General features: G+C 39.1%; 1 protein-coding gene across 4 annotated transcripts; it reads left to right on the top strand.

Annotated features, from left to right (window-relative positions):
• Window positions 1–15,222: 15,222 nt before the first annotated feature.
• On the top strand, window positions 15,223–19,369 carry LOC115786509 (uncharacterized). Of its 4 annotated transcripts, XM_030738679.1 has the most exons (11): window positions 15,223–15,432; window positions 16,627–16,692; window positions 16,795–16,897; window positions 17,008–17,148; window positions 17,260–17,435; window positions 17,571–17,707; window positions 17,957–18,050; window positions 18,143–18,478; window positions 18,584–18,739; window positions 18,822–18,949; window positions 19,101–19,369. In XM_030738679.1, the coding sequence occupies exons 3-9, from the start codon at window positions 16,801–16,803 to the stop codon at window positions 18,671–18,673; spliced, it is 1,071 nt and encodes a 356-aa protein (XP_030594539.1). In that variant the 5' UTR covers window positions 15,223–15,432; window positions 16,627–16,692; window positions 16,795–16,800; the 3' UTR covers window positions 18,674–18,739; window positions 18,822–18,949; window positions 19,101–19,369. The 4 variants fall into 4 exon arrangements, with proteins under 4 accessions (XP_030594539.1, XP_030594541.1, XP_030594542.1 ...); XM_030738681.1 differs by lacking the exon at window positions 16,627–16,692; XM_030738682.1 differs by lacking the exon at window positions 17,008–17,148.
• Window positions 19,370–20,046: the final 677 nt, after the last annotated feature.

The raw sequence follows: 20,046 nt of genomic DNA, 5'->3' as shown, positions 1-20,046 counted from the left end.
TAGCTCCAGAACATTAGGATTTGTTGGCCAAATAATCAATGTTAGCTTTTAAACATTTCAGCAAGCAAAACTGAACCTTAAATATGGTTACAAATTGCAACATAGCAATTTCTGATGAGGAATAGGTTTCTTTCTACAAAAAAAAGTTTTAACCACACATTATAAAAAATTCCAATATTCACTCTAAATGTTAGCTCTGTGTTGTTCTCAGTAAAGTAAATAGGTAGATTCCAGGAGTTGTCAGCTAATGATTCAGCTGACTCACTTCTATACATCCAATTGGCAAATGTCATCAAGGGAGCCCCATTCAAGCTGCACCATTTTCAATCCAATGGAACTCTCATCTAGCAGAATGACACACTGCATCCAAAACTGACTTGGGAGAGGAGCTAAAATCCTCCTGGATAATTGTATTGCCAAGGATACTGAGGATGCCAAGAGTGAATTCTGGCTATAAGAGGAAACAAGACCATACAATTAGGGATAATGTATCTCTTTTGACCAAAATTTAGTTCATTTAAAAACTTGGGCTGATTTCATGTGTTGGGGAAGAATTGACCTGTTCATCAATAGAGAACCACCTTAGAATCAAATACTGACTGATGTTTCGTGTATTGTGGCACTTGCATCATGATGTTTACTATCATAGCAATGAATAAGATCAGACCAGGAGCGACCTTGTCGCATGTTTTCCTTGAATCGCTGGCTGTCTGAGTGGTGTCCAAAAAACAACGTGGGCTTCATAGATAATTGGCAAAGTTTCTGGGGAAAACCTGGTCTTTTTAGGAGAGATGGCATCCATCCCACTTTGGATGGAGCAGCTCTCATTTCTAGAAATCTGGCCAAATTTATTAACCCTAAAACCTGAATACCCAGACTTGAGACCAGGAAGCAGAGTTGCAGTCTTACACGTCTCTCTGCAGCTTCTCTCCTCCTGCCATCCCCCCAAAACCCCATCCCCATAGAGTCGGTGCCTGCTCCCAGACCACCAAAAACCAAAGCTAAAATCAGCAAAAAGCTATTTAAGCATAAAAATTCAAAAACAATAAATAATACAGCTTCATCAACTGCACCAAAGAATAAAACAATTAAATGTGGATTATTAAACATTAGGTCTCTCTCTTCCAAGTCCCTATTAGTAAATGACTTAAGAATTGATCAACATGTTGATTTATTCTGCCTAACAGAAACCTGGTTACAGCAGGATGAATATGTTAGTTTAAATGAATCAACACCCCCGAGTCACAGTAACTGTCAGAATGCTCGAAGCACAGGTCGAGGAGGAGGATTAGCTGCAATCTTTAATTCCAGCTTATTAATTAATCAAAGACCCAGACAAAGTTTTAATTCTTTTGAAAGCCTGACTCTTAGTCTGGTCCATCCTAATTGGGAAAATCAAAAAGCTGTTTTATTTGTTATTATCTATCGTCCACCTGGTCCTTACTCAGAGTTTGTGTCTGATTTCTCAGACTTTTTATCTGATTTAGTGCTCAGTTCAGATAAAATAATTATAGTGGGTGATTTTAACATCCATGTAGATGCTGAGAATGACAGCCTCAACACTGCATTTAATCTATTGTCAGATTCAATTGGCTTCTCTCAAAATGTGAAGGAGCCCACCCACCACTTTAATCATACTCTGGATCTTGTCCTGACATATGGCATAGAAACTAAAGACTTAACTGTATTCCCTGAAAGCCCCCTCCTGTCTGATCATTTCTTAGTAACATTTACATTTACTTTAATGGATTACACAGCAGTGGGGAATAAGTTTTATTACAGTAGAAGTCTTTCTGAAAGTGCTGTAACTAAGTTTAAGGATCTAATTCCTTCATTGTTATGCTCTTCAGTGCCAACACAGTGCAGAGCAGCTACCTAAACTCTGCTCCCAGTGAGGTCGATTATCTCGTCAATAGTTTTACATTCTCACTGCGTACGACTTGGGATACTGTGGCTCCTCTGAAAAGGAAAGCTTCAAATCAGAAGTGCCTGACTCCGTGGTATAATTCGCAAATGCACAGCTTATAAAGCAGGTAACCCGAAAGCTGGAGAGGGAATGGCGTCTCACTAAATTAGAAGATGCTCATTTAGCCTGGAAAAAGAGTTTGTTGCTGTATAAAAAGTCCTCCGTAAAGCTAGGACATCTTACTATTCATCATTGATTGAAGAAAATAAGAACAACCCCAGGTTTCTTTTCAGCACTGTAGCCAGGCTGACAAAGAGTCAGAGCTCTGTAGAGCCGAGTATTCTTTTCACTTTGACTAGTAGTGAATTGATGGATTTCTTTACAAATAAAATTTTAGACATTAGAGAAAAAATATTCATAACCATTTCAAAGATTATTCTTCATGTTCGGCTGCTTTCAGCACTGCTGGTATTTGTTTAGCCTCTTTCGCTCCAGTTGATCTTTCAGAATTAACTTCAATAGTTACTTCCTCCAAACCAGCAACATGTTTATTAGATCCCATTCCTACTAGACTGTTCAAAGACATCTTTCCAATTATTGATGCTTCTATCTTGAAAATGATCAATCTGTTTTTATTAGTTGGCTATGTACCACAGGCCTTCAAGGCGGCTGTTATTAAACCGCTACTTAAAAAGCCATCACTTAACCCAGCTGTCTTAGCTAATTATAGGCCAATCTCCAACCTTCCTTTTCTCTCAAAGATTCTTGAAAGAGTAGTTGTAAAACAGCTAACTGATCATCTGCAGAGGAATGGTTTATTTGAAGAGTTTCAGTCAGGTTTCAGAATTCATCACAGCACAAAAACAGCATTAGTGAAGGTTACAAATGATCTTCTTACAGCCTCTGACAGTGGACTCATCTCTGTGCTTGTCCTGTTGGACCTCAGTGCAGCTTTTGATACTGTTGACCATAACATTTTATTACAGAGATTAGAGCTTGCTATAGGTATTAAAGGTACTGCACTGCAGTGGTTTGAATCATATTTATCTAATAGACTCCAATTTGTTCATGTAAATGGGGAGTCTTCTTCACACACTAAGGTTAATTATGGAGTTCCACAGGGTTCTGTGCTAGGACCAATTTTATTTACATTATACATGCTTCCCTTAGGCAGTATTATTAGAAAGCACTGCATCAATTTTCATTGTTATGCAGATGATACTCAGCTTTACCTATCAATGAAGCCAGATGACACACATCAATTAGTTAAACTGCAGGAATGTCTTAAAGACATTAAGGCCTGGATGACCTCTAATTTCCGGCTTCTAAATTCAGATAAAACTGAAATTCTTGTTCTCGGCCCCACAAATCTTAGAAACATGGTGTCTAACCAGATACTTGGCATTACTTTGGCCTCCAGTAACACTGTGAGAAATCTTGGAGTCATTTTTGACCAGGATATGTCCTTCAGTGCACATATTAAACAAATATGTAGGACCGCTTTTTTGCATTTGCGCAATATTTCTAAAATTAGAAACATCCTTTCTCAGGGTGATGCTGAAAAGCTAATTCATGCATTTATTACTTCTAGGGTGGACTATTGTAATTCGTTATTATCAGGCTGTCCTAAAAGCTCCCTGAAAAGCCTTCAGCTGATCCAAAATGCTGCAGCTAGAGTACTGACACGGACTAGAAAGAGAGAGCATATTTCTCTCATATTGGCTTCTCTTCATTGGCTCCCTGTTAAATCTAGAATAGAATTTAAAATTCTTCTCCTCACATACAAGGTCTTGAATAATCAGGCACCATCTTATCTCAAAGACCTCATAGTACCATATCACCCCAACAGACTGCTGGCTTACTTGTGGTTCCTAGGATACTTAAGAGTAGAATGGGAGGCAGAGCCTTCAGCTTTCAGGCCCCTCGTCTGTGGAACCAGCTTCCAGTTTGGATTCGGGAGACAGACACCCTCTCTATTTTTAAGATTAGGCTTAAAACTTTCCTTTTTGATCAAGCCTATAGTTAGGGCTGGATCAGGTGACCCTGAACCATCCCTTAGTTATGCTGCTATAGGCCTAGGCTGCTGGGGGGTTCCCACAATAGACTGTTTCTTTTCATTCACCTTATCTACTTTGTTTATACTCCACTCTGCATTTAATCATTAATTGATATTAATCTCTGGCTCTCTTCCACAGCATGTCTTTTCCCTGTCCTCAGCCCAACCGGTCGCGGCAGATGACTGCCCCTCCCTGAGCCTGGTTCTGCTGGAGGTTTCTTCCTGTTAAAAGGGAGTTTTTCCTTTCCACTGTCGCCAAGTGCTTGCTCATAGGGGGTCGTTTTGACTGTTGGGTTTTCTCTGTATTATTGTAGGGTCTTTACCCACAATACAAAGCGCCTTGAGGCGACTGTTTGTTGTGATTTGACGCTATATAAATAAAATTGAATTGAAAGTAACCGAGTTGCACATTCTGATGGACAGTTCAAGTTCCGGTTTGTATTGACCATTTTTCAATATTAATGTAATTGGTACCACTTCTAGCAGCAATGACCATAGTTTCCCCTGCTGATATTGTTGCTTTGGCTAGCTAACAGTTACCTACTGTCTGCCATGTGGTTTGGTTTGATTTTTAATATGCTAATTGCTCATAGTTCTGTTGAATGAGCCAAATATATGTTTTTTTTTTCACTTTCATTTTCCTTTCTTCCACTGACTATAAGCAACCCAGATAGCAGCAATACCACTAAGGGCTAATTTGGCACTTAGGATTCAGTTACAGCACTGGCAAGTGGCAAGTGTTGTGCGGTATCTGACATTGTTCATATAAGAAGGACCTTTGGCTGAGTAGACAGCCAGAGTCATTATGAGTTAGTTGAGGCCCACTGTGGCCCTTGTACTATTCTATCAGTAACATCATTGCTACCTAGTAAAGGCAGCTCTTGTTCTGCTTATTTTAACTATGTTTGTATAGGGGAATCTCAAATATTTTGCTCTTCCAAGAACCTTCTAATGCAAATGTCCATTGTCTGAAAGATATCTATAGCAGTTATCACTGCAGCTGCACCTAAACAGAAATACAAGGTACTTCTGTTTAATCAAGGTTACTTTGGAATAATGCAGTAATGATACCTCTCTCCCCATGTAGCCAGTGGAGACCGCTTTCATTGTATTTCACTGGGGCTCATACATTGACTAACCCATCATCCCAACCTATGTCTCACACAGGTTAGGATAGATCTGCCTGTAACTTAGTCATTTAAAATATACATTTATTCTGTACAGACACTCACAGAATCATATATCATCAGCTGTGGTTTGGACCACGTGTCATTTTGTCACACAAAAACTCCTTTGTCACCTTGTCACATCTGCCTCCACCTGCTCTCTGTTACCTTCCTCTGAGTGTGTGGCTTTGTGTGTGCTTATGTGTCAAGCCAATGGTAAGCTTATATTATTATTTGTACAAACCTTAAAAGCTATATGTCTGGATTTGTGTTGTGTGTTTTCAAAGTAGGAGGTAGTACCAGTCCAGCCTTGGATAGTCTAATTGAAAAACACATAAACAGCTAAAAAGCATATTGCAACTGTGACTAGAACAAAATGCCACAAAAGGCAGAACGTGAAGTACCTAATCAGAAAATCAATCCATCCATCCGTCCATCCATCTGTCCGTCCATCCATCCGTCCATCCATAAAATATTTTTATTATTATCATTATTATTATCAACTGCAGAGAATGCCATTGCAGAAACCAAGATGATTTGAAAATACACTAAGAATGGTAAAATTATGTTCATTCACAATAGAACATAGGAAACATAACAAATTTTTAAGCTGAGTGGAGTGATTCCACAATTGTACATAATATCATCAAAAGATTCAGAGAATCTGGAGAAGCGTCTGTGACAATGGACAAGACCAAAAATCTGATCTTTAGTTCCTCAGGCAGAACTGCATTATAAATATGCATGTCCCTGTCTGGAAATTACTGCATAGGATCAGGAACACTTCCAGAAATCATTGTCTCTGAGCACAGTTTACTGTGCCATCCAGAAAGCTCTATCATGCAAAGAAGAAGCTGAATTCAGTTGAATGTGATCCAGAAACACTGCTGTCTGCTCTCGGCCAAACCTCACTTAAAATGGACTGGAGGAAAGTGGAAAACTATCCTGTGGTCAGACAGAATATGAAAAAGAATTTTTTTGGACATTGAAGCCTTTAGGTGTAAGAGGAGATGGCTATCTGGTTTGTTATCACCGTTCAGTTCAAAACCCTGCATCTCTGACAGAATGGGAATGCATCAATGCCACTGGAATTGTCAGTGTAGAGGTTTATAAAGGTTTTGAAGCAACTTCTAACCATATACCGCAGCTATTACAACAGCAGATTTTCAGAATGGTGCTCTCAAGCCAGATGAAAGGTAAGCTGTAGTAGAAAATTTCTGAGTAGGCATTACACAATAATGCTAATTTGTTTATGGCCACCGCTAGCTAGTGAATTTGCAGGCTAACTGTTTGTGAGCCACTGTGTGTGATGCAGTGTAGCAATGATAGCATTATATGTCAATTTTGGCACTGTCCTTTATGGAATATGCTGTGAATTTTGCCAGCGTTACAAAGTTTAGCCTAATGTATAAGTAGCCAACTTACCACTAACTAACTATAGGCAAACAATAGCAATGTTATCAAAGATAAATCAGAAAAATACAATCATTATTTTATAATTTCATATGTTTTGCAATATGCAGTCTGAAGTCTTTACTTGGTTTCTTTGGGAAAACCTATAGTTTTGACTAATACCTGTAAGAATCATTACCCTTCCTGAGGTTGATGCACTGTAATGGATAATGTATACTCTTTATACTCTTGTATACTCTTTATTCAAGTAGACAACTGTATACACGTCTTGGCATATGAACAAACTTTAAAGCTCCATCTTTTTATGATAGAGTGGAAAAATATACGATGATTGTAAATAATAATGTTGATAATGATCATTAATTTCTTCATTCATGCATTAATGGTTAGAAGAATATCACCAGGTGCTTGTCCACTATGAAAGTTGTCAGTCTTCAAGTGAAATAACAGCTGCTGTTGTCACTTGGCTCCAAGTCTCTCCCAATCAGTCCTGCTCTGATGTACATTATGTTATTTGCATGAACAGATTAAATACTTTAAAGGTGATAATTTACAACTTCTACAATAACACATATTGTCATGGTGTTGCTGTGTGGCACATGAGGGTGGACCCCAACATGCAGGACTCAACAGGCAAACTGAAATTTTGTTTATTGTTAAATGACAAGAAATAATGAACAGGGCTATACTGGACAGGTGCCAGAACTGAATACAAAAACCAGCAGGCAAGGTGACACAGCAGGGATACATCGTCAACGACGCGACAAGGAACAGAACTAGACACAGACAATATATACACAAAAGGGATAATTAGGGAACAGGCAACAGGAGAGAGACACAGCTGTAAACAAGTAAACTTGAGGCACTGAAACTGGGTTTTAACAATGCAGAACAAATGTAAAAGATTGAAAACGTGTGTGCTTTCAGCTGTTGATGGTGGCCCAAATGTGACCGGGAAGACCTACTCACTGGCCTAGCAGAACGCAAAAAACAAACAGGCAAAAAATTTTAAATTTTGGAATATGTAATTTGCATATACTACACAACTTCTTCAGAACAGAACATCTACAGACTGGGAGCTGCGAAATGCGCTATCAACCTTAAATGGCTATCCAAGGATATTTCAGTTTGTAGGGAAGACTACATAGAAGTCACTGGTTCCACATTCTTCGTTCTTGACTTATATAATCATCAGTGGCTAGAAAATATGGAGGCAGCAGAGCATGTCCATCATATATCGCCCTCTCTGAAACTGTACATCCAAAACTGCAGCCAACACTGTAACAGATCAAATTACAGTAATCCCTCACTTATCGCAGGTGTTACGTTCCAGGACCACCCGCGATAGGTGAAAATCTGTGAAGTAGGGACACTATATTTATTTTAATACTTATACATTATTTTAGTAGTTATACACTATTTTCAGTTTTATAAACCCTCCCCACACACTTATAAACCAAATATATACATTATTGTACAACACGTACTACGCATGTGAAGAACGAGTACCGCAAAATCCCCCGAAACAGCGAAAATACCGCAATAAATATTTTACACTAATATTGATTGAAAACCCGCGAAACAGCAAGTCCACAAAAAGCGAACCACGAAGTAGCGAGGGATTACTGGGCAAAGTCTTTCAAAGTGGTTCAGATGATTCTGCAAGATGACCTCTTCCAATCAAAGCTCAACATCTTTCTAATGGTGGTGATGGAACTCATGCGATTAGGTAAATTGGTGATTCTTAATTGCCCATAGGTGTGAATGTGAATGTGAATGGTTGTCTCTCTCTCTGTGTTAGCCAGCAACCTGTACAGGGTGTACCCTGCCCCTTGCCATATGATAGCTGGGATAGGCTCCAGCCCCCCCTTGACCCTGAAAAGGATAAGTGGAAGAGAATGGATGGACAAGTTGTATGGAACTCACACAATTTTTTAAGTGATACCGAACTGACAAATCCATGCTGCAGTTTATGTACAGTGATCTTGTAAATATGCTGAGGGGTCTAATGAAAAAGTGGCATTAAGGATACAACTATCCTCACAAAGCTTCTTCAACTTGACTAGGCTTCAGGGCACTGTCAGAAAACTGCAGTTCCTCAAAAGGCCACTTGAGGCTGGCTCCAATACCAAGTTAAACTCCACAGACTCCAAATGCTATAATGTATAGCAACTGTAAAGTTGAGCCTTTACAGCCTGGCACAAGGAATGGTTTTGTCCTATAGCTAGTTTCTCAATTTGCCACAGCCAGCTGAACTGTTTCTGACATCTGATTCAGGTCGTAACCACTTTATGAAAAAGTAGGGTGTTGACAGAGGCAGCTACTGAGGTTTATCATGTGCACATTTCTCAAGAGTTGCTATTACTTGACTAGTTGTCAGTGATCCCTAGAGGTTTTTAGCTGTCACTGGATGAAATCATTGCAAAGGTGCTACACCAAAAACCTCCTGGTGACTGCTTTGGTCGCTAGCTGACTGCCACAGTTAAATTTAGTTTTTCATGTTTGTCTGCAAATTCTCACTATTTACTTGCCCAGTAGTAGTAAAACTTGACAATGGAATTAATGAGTACTTGATGACTGGTTATGACGGATTATTCGTTACTGAAGGTTGATGGCAGTTGCTGGGAAAATGATTGCTAAATTCCAAGTCATGCAGGTCTACAGGCCAGTCAGTAACTCCCCTGGCAAACACCTGTTGACATGTATTCCCCAACCAGTTGGCAAAAACCTCCTTGTGATTGTTTTGGTTCCTAGCATATTGCTGTGGTCATAATTTTGAATGGAAGAAACATACTTGTCTACCAACACTACTCAGCAATTCTATAACTAGCCAGGGATAACTTATTTTTCCTTCAAAACGGGTTGTTGCCAGATGGTCATGGACTTGTTTCTAAGCCTGTGAGACCAGGGCCTTATTTACTTGATTTTGCGTTGTCACCTTTATCTCCAAAATGGTGGACAAGTTAATGCCATATGGTTCGTGGTCATGTTTCTGCAAAACATCCACAAACACTAGTCTCATACGCGGAGGTTCAGGTCATGGTCTATACCAGGGCTCTTCAACTCCAGGCCTCAAGAGGTGTGTGTGTGTTGGATCAGGGACACATCTAAAACCTGCAGGACAGGGGCTCTCGAGGCCTGGAGTTAAAGAGCCCTGGTCTATACCGTAGTTCCTCAAAAGGTTGTTTGAGGTTGGCTTCAATATTGAGTCAATTTCCATTGACTTCAGTGTGAAAATACCCAACTTTATAGCAGAAATAAATATTTTTACAGTTTGGCACAAAAGAAAGGGTTCAAGCCATAACTCCAATGGAACTAGCACCCCATTCCATCATCCAAAAAAGACAGATGGAAGATAATGCCATTCAGAATACTGCTTTAAGGCATGAGGTTTCAAAACATTATAAACCAGCAAATTATGTAATCGTAGCTACAGCTTGTCAGTTGACCTTCTTTGCTGCTTTATTGACTGCAGACATGTAAGCAGCAAGTGCAAAGGTGTGGCTAAGTGGTCTAAAGCACTGGATTAATGCTCCAGTCTCTCATGAGGTATTGATGCAAATATGATACTGCCTTTTGGAACCATGCATTTGTGAAGGATTGAAAAAAACTGCTGTGAAGGAATATTCTGATAATGTTTTTAAACATGGGTGACAGTAGGCAGCTACAACATATAGAAGCAGGTCTGCAAAGTGCTTCAGAATTTTTACACTACCATGGCATTTTAACACCCGAACTGGTCCCCCAACCACATGCACCAGATGACTGCCCCTCCCTGAGCCTGGTTCTGCTGGAGGTTTCTTCCTGTTAAAAGGGAGTTTTTCTTTCCCACTGTTGCCAAGTACTGCTCATAGGGGGTTGTCTCATTGTTGGTGTTTTCTCTGTATTATTGTAGGGTCTTTACAATATAAAGGCAGCTCTAAAGAGCCTTGAGGTGACTTAAGGTGTTGTTTTGGTGACTGTTGTTGTGATTTTATGAATAAAATTGTAAACAACTGAATTGAAAAAAAAAAATTATATTACCCAGCCACTGGTGCAGGATATTACAGATGCACCTCAAAGAGTGGGGAGGTTTATGAGGGAGACTATGGTGACAAAAATACAGGTGTGTCAAGGAAATCTTTTATGAAGGGGTGTGATGTGTAAATGCACTTCCATATGTGGCAGCATTTGAAGAATGTTGGGATTGTGAGTTACACCTTACATAAATGTCTATCAAGAGTACAAATGTCATCTGTTGCAGAGATGGCTTAAGTGCCACTCAGTGTGAAACCAAGGGCAGAGATGAACCACTTGTTAGCAAAGTCGCAACCTACTGCCAAACAGGCCTGGAAATGAGTGATTAGTGTACTGATATTGTTGCAAATATGATTTTACAGTTATTAGGCTTAAAAACATACTGTATGTAGCCAGTAACATACACATTAGAAAAAACAAGGCAGCAGTGGATGGCTGTCCCTCTAAAGGCAGTTGTTCCCTATTTCCTTTTACATCTGTGGTGGTGCCCCAAACAGAAGAAAAGAAGGCTGTTGCAGCTGCTGGAGGAGGAAACGGTGTAAAAAGATAAATGCTTTTTGACATCAAATGCTAAAATTTTTTTTTTCAACATCTTTGAATAACTGGTACAATATGGGCAACTTCATTCATCCCACTTGAGCCAATTTCTATGTTACATTTTGTAGTACACACAACAATAGATGAATAATGCAATATACAGCAACAAAAGGAAAAGCACACCAGAGTTCCAATAGATGTGGAATACAAATCCATAAATATGATCAATAAATAAGCTTGAAAAACAACAACAAAAAAGATTAGATATGCCCAAAATCCCATAAAGTAAACACAAGGTATATAAAACAAAGGCGTACACAAGGCACTGTGGGGGAATAAAAGCTGGCCTATAATAATCAAATTAGGCCTATTGTAATAACCATGCCTCTGTAAGACAGCATTTTACAAAGGTGACAATGGACTGATATGCTTTCTTTAGAGAGACCATTTGACTGAGCAAAGGGAGAGTGGCTCTGTGGGCTAAGGTGCTAGTTTGACGTTCCTGGAGACATAGGTTCAATTCCCACCACTGCTATTTAGAGCAGTATTCACTGGAAAAAGTGACATGAAGAAAGTGTGCAAGCAAAACAATAACTCTTGTGTAAGGGTTAAATTAAAAAAATAAAGGTGAGGTAATATCAGTGGTGCTGGATGGGAATAGGCTTTTTACAGTTTCTCAACTCAAGGGACTCCATGGTTTAAAATGGCTTCAAAGTACCATAAAAGGCAGAAATTGAGGGACTTTGCTGAATAGTCTAAAGTGCTATAATAAGGACCCATTCATTCAAGTGGATTGTCTTCTCTCTTTAGAGCTGACTTGGATATCAAGTACAGTACATGCTAAAATAATGCACTTTTCATTTCCATCAGTAGCTGGACAGATTTTTTATTTTTTTTCTTTTGGTCTGCCTTCACATGAAAATTTTTCCTAAGCCTTATCTTCAGGTTATTATGTTATGAGATGTGGACATTGCGTGTGCAAACTGAAAGCAGAGGTTTGCAGCAGAAGCATGCTTCGAAAAAAGCCTGATTTTTCCAATAATCTGACTGTGGATTGTGGAAGAGTCCAAACTTTTCAGAGATAGTTCTGTAACTCATTTTCTGCGCTCCTCAGAAATCTCTTAAAATTTAATTCACGATTTATTTCTTCAAACATTTCTTGCAGATTACACTTTGATAGATCCATGTTTGTTAAATTGGAAAACAGGATGCCATTTTACACCCAAATGTCATTGGATGAATTTACTGGTACTCTTCTAACCATTTTAAACATTATATTATAAATCTGTTTGTTTTCATCACTCAGCTGATCAACTTAGGATAAGCATTTTGGCTTACTGTTCACTGTTTCAAATCCCCTACTCTCCAACAATGATACCAATTGCCCAGACTGTCACGGTGTTAATGAATCATTTAGCTGCAACACACCTTAAATTATACACACAAATCCACACAGTCAAATATATACATGCACTGTGTGCTTGCCAAGATATCTACAGGTTGATATGACACCCCTCTTGCAACCCACCTGACACCTTTTTATTTTATTTATTCAACATATGTTGCTGTCAATATGTATATAGGGTTTGCTGAATGAGGTGGAAAATCATTTGAAATGCTTGGTCATGTGAAAATATTAGACCTAGAAAAATATACATTTCCTATTCCCTTCAATGGTAAATTATGGCAATTCTTTTCTATAGAATTTTCATGAAGTAGATTAAAGGTCCATAAATTTAAACAGTTTTTCTTTTCGCTTGTTATGGTACACATGTCAGATATGTATGGATGGTACTGGTTTTTGGTTAAACTAAAATAAATTAAAAAACAGATTCTGACTAAAATATTTTATCTTCTGTAGGTACAAACGATGTTAATAGTTGTACTCTTATTTTTATTAAAGAGTATGTCAAACTCAGGCACCAAACATGATGTGATGGGCGGGTGTTAAATCAATAATACATACAGCTACATTTGCAGCAGACACAGTAGTAAGAACATCCAACCAGTGTATACTGGTGGCAGTTGTCTGTGAGTAGCATTGGTGCAAAGTTGCTGTCATTAATAATATATCTATCTACACTGCTTGAAAAATAAATTAATAAAAACATAAAGTAACACATTTTAATTAGAGTATACCATCAAGTCAATAAAACTTCTGGGATATTGATCTGGTCAGTTCAGTAGCAGAGGGGGTTTTTAATCAGTTTCAGCTACTTTGTATGAATGAAAGTAACAACAGGTGCACTAAACAGGAATGGTAGGAATAGTAATGGTCCTTCATCCTCCAGGAACTGCCTGGAGGATGAAGGAATTGATTTCACTGACTGGATCCCTACTCCTGCCTGCCTAAATCCAGTAGACAACCTCTGGGACATTATGTTTTGGTCCATCTGATGCTGCCAAGTTGCACTTTGTGCCACTTTTTCACTAGTAGCTACTCAGCTCAACTTGACTGGACTTGACTTGTTTTTTAGGGTTTTGCATTAGATGGTGGTACCTGGTACCAGGGACTTTTTTTACTACCTACTTACCTGTGGTTCCAAGTGAGCAGAGCCAAGCTGAAAATGTGATGTCAGCAGAATACATTGCCCAGGCAGTGACATCACTAGAGATGAATCATGAGAGCAACTCCTTCGCCTTGCTGAGGTGGTGCTCATTGGTAATGGAAAACAAATGAAACCAAGCAAAGTAGAGTCAAGTAGAGTTGAAGAGGCATTAGACTGTCCAGGAGATCAGTGATGCCTTGGTCCATATCTGGGAGGACATCCCTCCGGGCACATTCTGTCGTCTCATTAGGCGCATGTCCCGATGTTGTCGGGCATACATACAAGTACATGGGGGCGGCAAACAAACCATTTTGAGTGCCTGCAATGCAATTTCAGCAAAATGGACTAGCCTGCATCATCATGTTTTCACTTTGATTTTCAGGGTATCTTTGAATTCAGCCCTCGGTAGGTCCAGAATTTTCATGTCCGTCAAACGATGAGGCTTCATTTCATTCCTCAAACATTACCCAGTCCTTATCAGTATAGATATTCAGCACATTTTTTCTCCCTCGTTATCTGATGTGTTTTCAAAGTTCCTTTAATTTTTTTAGCATCTTATAGCCACAAACCTTGGCTGAATGTTTGATAGCAGTGCCACCAGAGAACAATGCTTACAATGCTCAGCAGATCATAAATCATCACTGAGACTTGTTTTAATAAAATAAATAAATCAATAAATCAATGTCGTCCACATAAATGTGAGACAAATGATTGTCCAGAACTCACAGTATTTCTGACTTCAATGAAAACTTGTGAACATCAAGAAGTCTCTCTCTTGCATCTACCCAGATCCATTTTTATTTACCAATACAACGGGTAGAGTCATTGTTGGTAAAGAAAAGTTGGAGCTTTTTGGAGAATATGAACAATGGAAATCCACAAGGTAGTTGCAACATAACTGTTCCAACTTGTGTGACTCTCTGTCTGTCCACAATTTTTCAAGATTTTGGACACTGATGAGCAAATCTATCTTTGAGCTAGTGAGCTGACAGGTTGTCACAACATGTGCTGAAATTTGTTTTGATGAAGCTTTAGACTGCACAAGACTGTCAGCTTTGGATGGTAAGAGCAGAGTAGGGTTCCTTTCTTGAAACCCATCCATCCCTTTTTCTGCTGTTATAGGTCCTTGTGAAAGAGTCATATTATCATTAGCAAAGTTTTGCCCTCGTGAACTAGCCCAACTATTAGTTGAGACACTCAGTATAATGTTGGTATCTGTGAAATGAGCCACCTTCTCAGCTCAGCTGCAGGAGCTTTCAAATATTACATAAAGTATAATTTCAAATGTTCCTGTATCAAGCACTTTGTTTAATCAGAATTTAAAACACATTTATGTTTGATATAAGACTTTTGAAATTATCACATGGCCACATCAAGGGAGGAGCCAGTGTCATAGTCGTCTCATCTGCCTAAAAATGGACATTACACTTTTGGCTGGTGGAGTGTGCATCTAGTGCAAAGATGTCCAGGAATGGATCCATGTGGAACAAGTGGCAAGGAGACTACACAGCAAAATTAGAAGTGTTAGATTTCAAGTGTTGTTGTTGTCTGTTAAAAATACAGTGTTAATTCAACACTTGTTTAGTCTAGTCAACGATATAAGTGTTAGTTTCCCAAAAGAGTTGGTGTCATTCCAGGGAGTTAAATTTAAGTAACTCTATCTGGTGTTAAGTTTAAAATCAACACCTGACAGAGTTGCTCCCAGAATTTCAACGTATCTGTGACGTGTTTGTTCAAGAGCGGGGACAGCAGCAGTCTCATGCAGTCTGGAGCTTACATCGTGAAAAGGTAAGTTTTTGCATGATATTTTTTATGGCTGCATTCATTTTCCCTTTGCGCAAGTTTATTGATTAATACATAGTTTGCTTAACGTAAGTATATGCGTTTGGATATCACGGTATATATGTACAACTGCAATTTTTTGTGAGAGGTTAAAGCTAGCCAAACTGGTGTAGCATGAGGTGTCGGGTTAGCTGAACATTAAAACAGAAAATCTGAAGGCCATCTGAGTTAACATATTTAGCTGTGGTGTCGTTTTCTTGACGGTCTTGGCTTTAATATGGCATAATGTATCGAGGGGGTAGAGTGCCTGTGCTGGACCCGGGGCTTGAGCTCCTGCTTGTCGATGGACAGGTGCTAAAATCAGAAAAGCTATGAGAGGCCGGTGGTATGTTGCTGCTGGAAGAATAGCTGGAGGGTTCCTAGAGAAAAAACACACCGGGCCGCCACACCAAGTCCTGCGCTAAACCCGGAGCTTTTAATCGGCAGGAGTAGTTTATTTATTTATCATTTTCTAAGTTTTGGGCTAAATTAAAAAAAAGTTTTAACTTTAGCTTGTTAGCGGAGCTGGCAACAGGGTCGCATACCCTCCCGCCATCACCTGCTGCCATGGGTAATAAAGGTCTGAAATGCTGGTGAGTTTTTATAACTTTACTCAATGCTGCAGCTCTCCATGCATATAAAAAAATAACGTCACTGTCATGTTTATACCTTCAAGTGATGTTATATTGTCAAACTCTTTATTTATGGGTGTTGGTGCTGTTAGTCGTCATGACGACATTCCTGACCTCGCGCCATTACCCATAATTCGTAGCGGAATCCAGTAGTTTACTTCCGCTTGCACTGTTGTTTACATTGCAGGGTTACACACTTGCTGTTCATTTAAACATTTTTACAATGCAGTTTCTTTTACATGGCGTAATGGCATTGCAAGGATGTTTTTAAAAAGCAGCGAGGACAATTCAGTAACAGTGCCTCACTTGTACGCCTTGAATCTTGCACCTGTTTAAGTATGAAAATACTAAAACTAATTAAAACTAAGCATTAAACCAAAAATAAAAACTAATAAAAATGATCAAAACCACTCTGAAAACTAATTACAACTAACTGAATTGGAGAACAAAAAGTAAAAACTAACTAAAACCTAACTATAATGTAAAATCCAAAACTATTATAACCTTGGTGCTGGCTCCCATTATTTAGGTGGGGACTGGTTGGCATGACTTGTGCATATGAGAATCAAAGAAGCATTTCCGCAGTCGATTTCATGTGAGTAAAGCAAAGCAAAAATGTTTCTGTCTCTACACATTCACGGTGAATATACTGTAAATAATGGCACATTTGGTTGCCTTTTCTTTTTTTCTTCATTAGTACATCATGTTGGTGAAGGTGAGATTTGGAGAAACGCAGAAGTATGTCAAAGTAGCTGAGACTGAAGATGGTTATGATGACTTCAGCACATTTCTTCAGAAAGGTTGGCATCAGTTTTCATATAGTACAGAATGTTTGTGTAAATGGACTATTTGCTATAAAACCGTGCTATAAAAAGTTTTTCCATTGCTCTAAATATAATATTTTTATCAGTCATTGTGAAGCTAGGTCTTGCTCTTGAGACTGAGCTACACTTGACAGATGAATCAGGGACAGAAGTTGATGCAGATGTGTTTGAGGATCTTTTGCAAGCAGGGAACCTTACTGTTAGGGTGACAACTGAGAAGTCAACAGGTGAGGCTCAGCCTTGTTGAGGAAGGAGTAGGTCACGAATTTAGAAAAATAAAGTATTTAGAACAAATTTTATCCATTTGCTGTATACATTTTTTTTTCCACTGTTTCCAGTTGTGCTTCAACATGATTTATCATCTACTTCGCTGGAGTCAACCATGTCAGACAATTCATCTGTGTCAGTTTCTGGAGACTCCTTGCTAGCATCTTCTGACTCATCTGATGCCACAGTGATTGTTCACACAAACGGAGGGACGAGAACACATGCTGAACGGGAAGCAGCAAAAGAGGTGTGCAGCTTTTGTAACAAATGATGTAAAACATCAGGCACAAAGAATTTTGCTGTTAAACTGTGGGTTGTTTGTTGAATTTGATGTTGATAAAGATTGATGAAATTTCTGACTATGTGATGCTTAATCTTGTAGATGGTGAGAAATGCTCTCCAGGTTAAACCAGGTGGACAGGTTATTTTGGATGAATACGATAAACTGCGATCACTGACGGATGGCACAAGAAGACGTTTGGTAAACCTCCTTGTGGCCAACATGGTTGAAATTCATGGGTAAGACATCAATATTCATATTTATACTTTAAAAATGTTTAAAAGAGCACATTCAGTTTAGGACATTGCATATCAGTAAAGCAATTTCTTTAATATATCCTATAATGGAAATAAACATCAAATGGCTAAAGCATGACATAAAAACTGACAATTTGAGAGAGACTAAAACTCATTGAAGCAAATAACAGTAGAATTTGTCCCCTTTAAATCCTGATAGAATTGTTGTAGTTATGTCATATTATCTTTCAGGATGATCCCACCAGTCTCTGTGAGAACTAAATATGCTTTGGGCATCATCTCTCTATTTCCCAGCCTCAAAGATCCATATTCAGACAATGGATATGTAAGTTTTTAAATGAAAGTCTTTTATGTCAGTTTATGCAGTAGTAATATATTCTGAATTTGCTCTACAATTTTGTATTTTTACTATCACAGGAACACTTCTATGACCAACAGAGTGGATCTGGCTACTTGGCTTGGAGAATAAAAACTGTTCAGCGCAACTCGGCAGCTCAGTACCGGAGATCCTCCACCAGCACAGCCTATCAAGATAGTCCAAAGAGAAAGAGAGAGGTTTCCTGCACCGATAAGCAGCTGCTTGGTGAGGAGTGTCGTGAAGCGATATCCTTTTTGAAATATTCAACTGATGAATCGGCAGTCAAAGAGAAGATGAGGGCCACATTTCAGTATCGTCAAACACTGGTTCAAGATCAACAGTGCTCTTCAACAGTCTTGGATGTCTTCCCACGATTCCTTAACATCACTGGCTTGGTAAGACAAACAACTTATTATTAATATTATTATTATTAAGTGAATCATCACTCAAAGTATACACTTTCAACATGAAATAGTATAAAGATGCACATTCTTCTGTAGATTGACCAGGACTTCACCATGATGTTTGGAGAGGAGGTGTCGGGCAGATTTTTGGCAAAATGGCCTACTTTTTTCAACCTAGGATCCTGACAGAGTGCAGAAAACTGACTTCTAATGAGCACATTGAAGAGCTCTTGTATTCGCAGCACGACACAGGTGGGTCTGGTTAGTTTGGCTCACTCTTTAAAATATCAGTTATGTATCATTTGAATGTGTCTTTTACCTGTGTTTCCCCTAGGCTGGGACAGTGACCTGTCAAGCATTCTACTGTTGCTTCACTTGCTTCCACCTACCTCCAAAGGCCACAAGAAGAGTGCCAAAATCAGCTCATGTCAAGCTGTGGACCATGTTGTGAGATATCTGCAGGTATGCAAATCATACTGTATTTATGTGGTTATTCTGATGATCCTACTTCTTGTGTTGAAGCACTTTCTTATTGGCTTTGTTAGCTATTTGAATGTAGCTGTGCTATATTTCATGGATTCCTATCATTCCTCTTCTATACATTTTGTCAAAGATGGGAGCCAGTGTCGAAACCTTCCTTGCTGGTGTGGAACCGGGACAGCCCTTCCTCCTGTGTGTTGGTGAAAACAAGAGCAGCATCCAAAGATACTACATCATCATTGATCACAAGGCCGTCCCTTGCAAGGCACAGACCTCCTTGGCAGCTTTCGATGAGCTCTTCAAGGCACACTTCATCTTCAGCGTCAACTACCATGAATCCCTCTATAACTTCTATACGTTCATCCAAACCACAGTTTTTAACATTGATGTGGGACATGCCAAGGAAAGTCCCAGAGGTCAGGGAACTAAGAGCAAGATTTTTGCACGACACTTGAGGTGATAAATATCCTTGGATGCAAATATGTTTCTTTGTTATGTCTGTAAAGCACACCACAAAAGTTCTGCATTGCTTTGTCAGCATTTAAGACTCCACCATGGTCTATATCCTGGAAAGACGTTACGTTTAAAATGTGGACAGTTGGGATGTTGTTTATCGTTTTGCACATATTCAGGTTTTAAAAAGCATCTTGTTCATTTCCATAGAGATGCTGCTTTGACTTATACTGCTGACAATGTGGACACTCTGAATGAAGTTGGTGAGCCCTCAACTTCACAGGCAGTCAGTACAAACTCTCCTGTAACTACTCAGCCCTCTACTGACAACAATCATATGTTAAATATGTGTTCCTCTGTTGTTGCACAGTTGCAAGCATGTGGTGTTGCTGAGAGCACAGTCCAAGCAATGGTGGGTTCTATGGAGGAACTTGTTAATGACATTCATAGGGATGTAAGAGAGGCAGTTCTTGGCTGCACTTCAGAAATTCAAGGCACAGATTTGGAAAAGAAAATTGAAAAATGTTTTGATCGACTAAAAAATCCCTTTTCAACCTTAAATACTCGAGTCAAAAGACAGAAGTTCTTTGAGGAAAAGTGGGAAATTGTTGAACCTGTTGAGTATG

The sequence above is a fragment of the Archocentrus centrarchus genome, chromosome 10 (genome assembly GCF_007364275.1).
Source record: "Archocentrus centrarchus isolate MPI-CPG fArcCen1 chromosome 10, fArcCen1, whole genome shotgun sequence".
Classification (NCBI taxonomy): Eukaryota; Metazoa; Chordata; class Actinopteri; order Cichliformes; family Cichlidae; genus Archocentrus; species Archocentrus centrarchus.
This window is presented reverse-complemented; position numbering and strand designations above follow the sequence as displayed.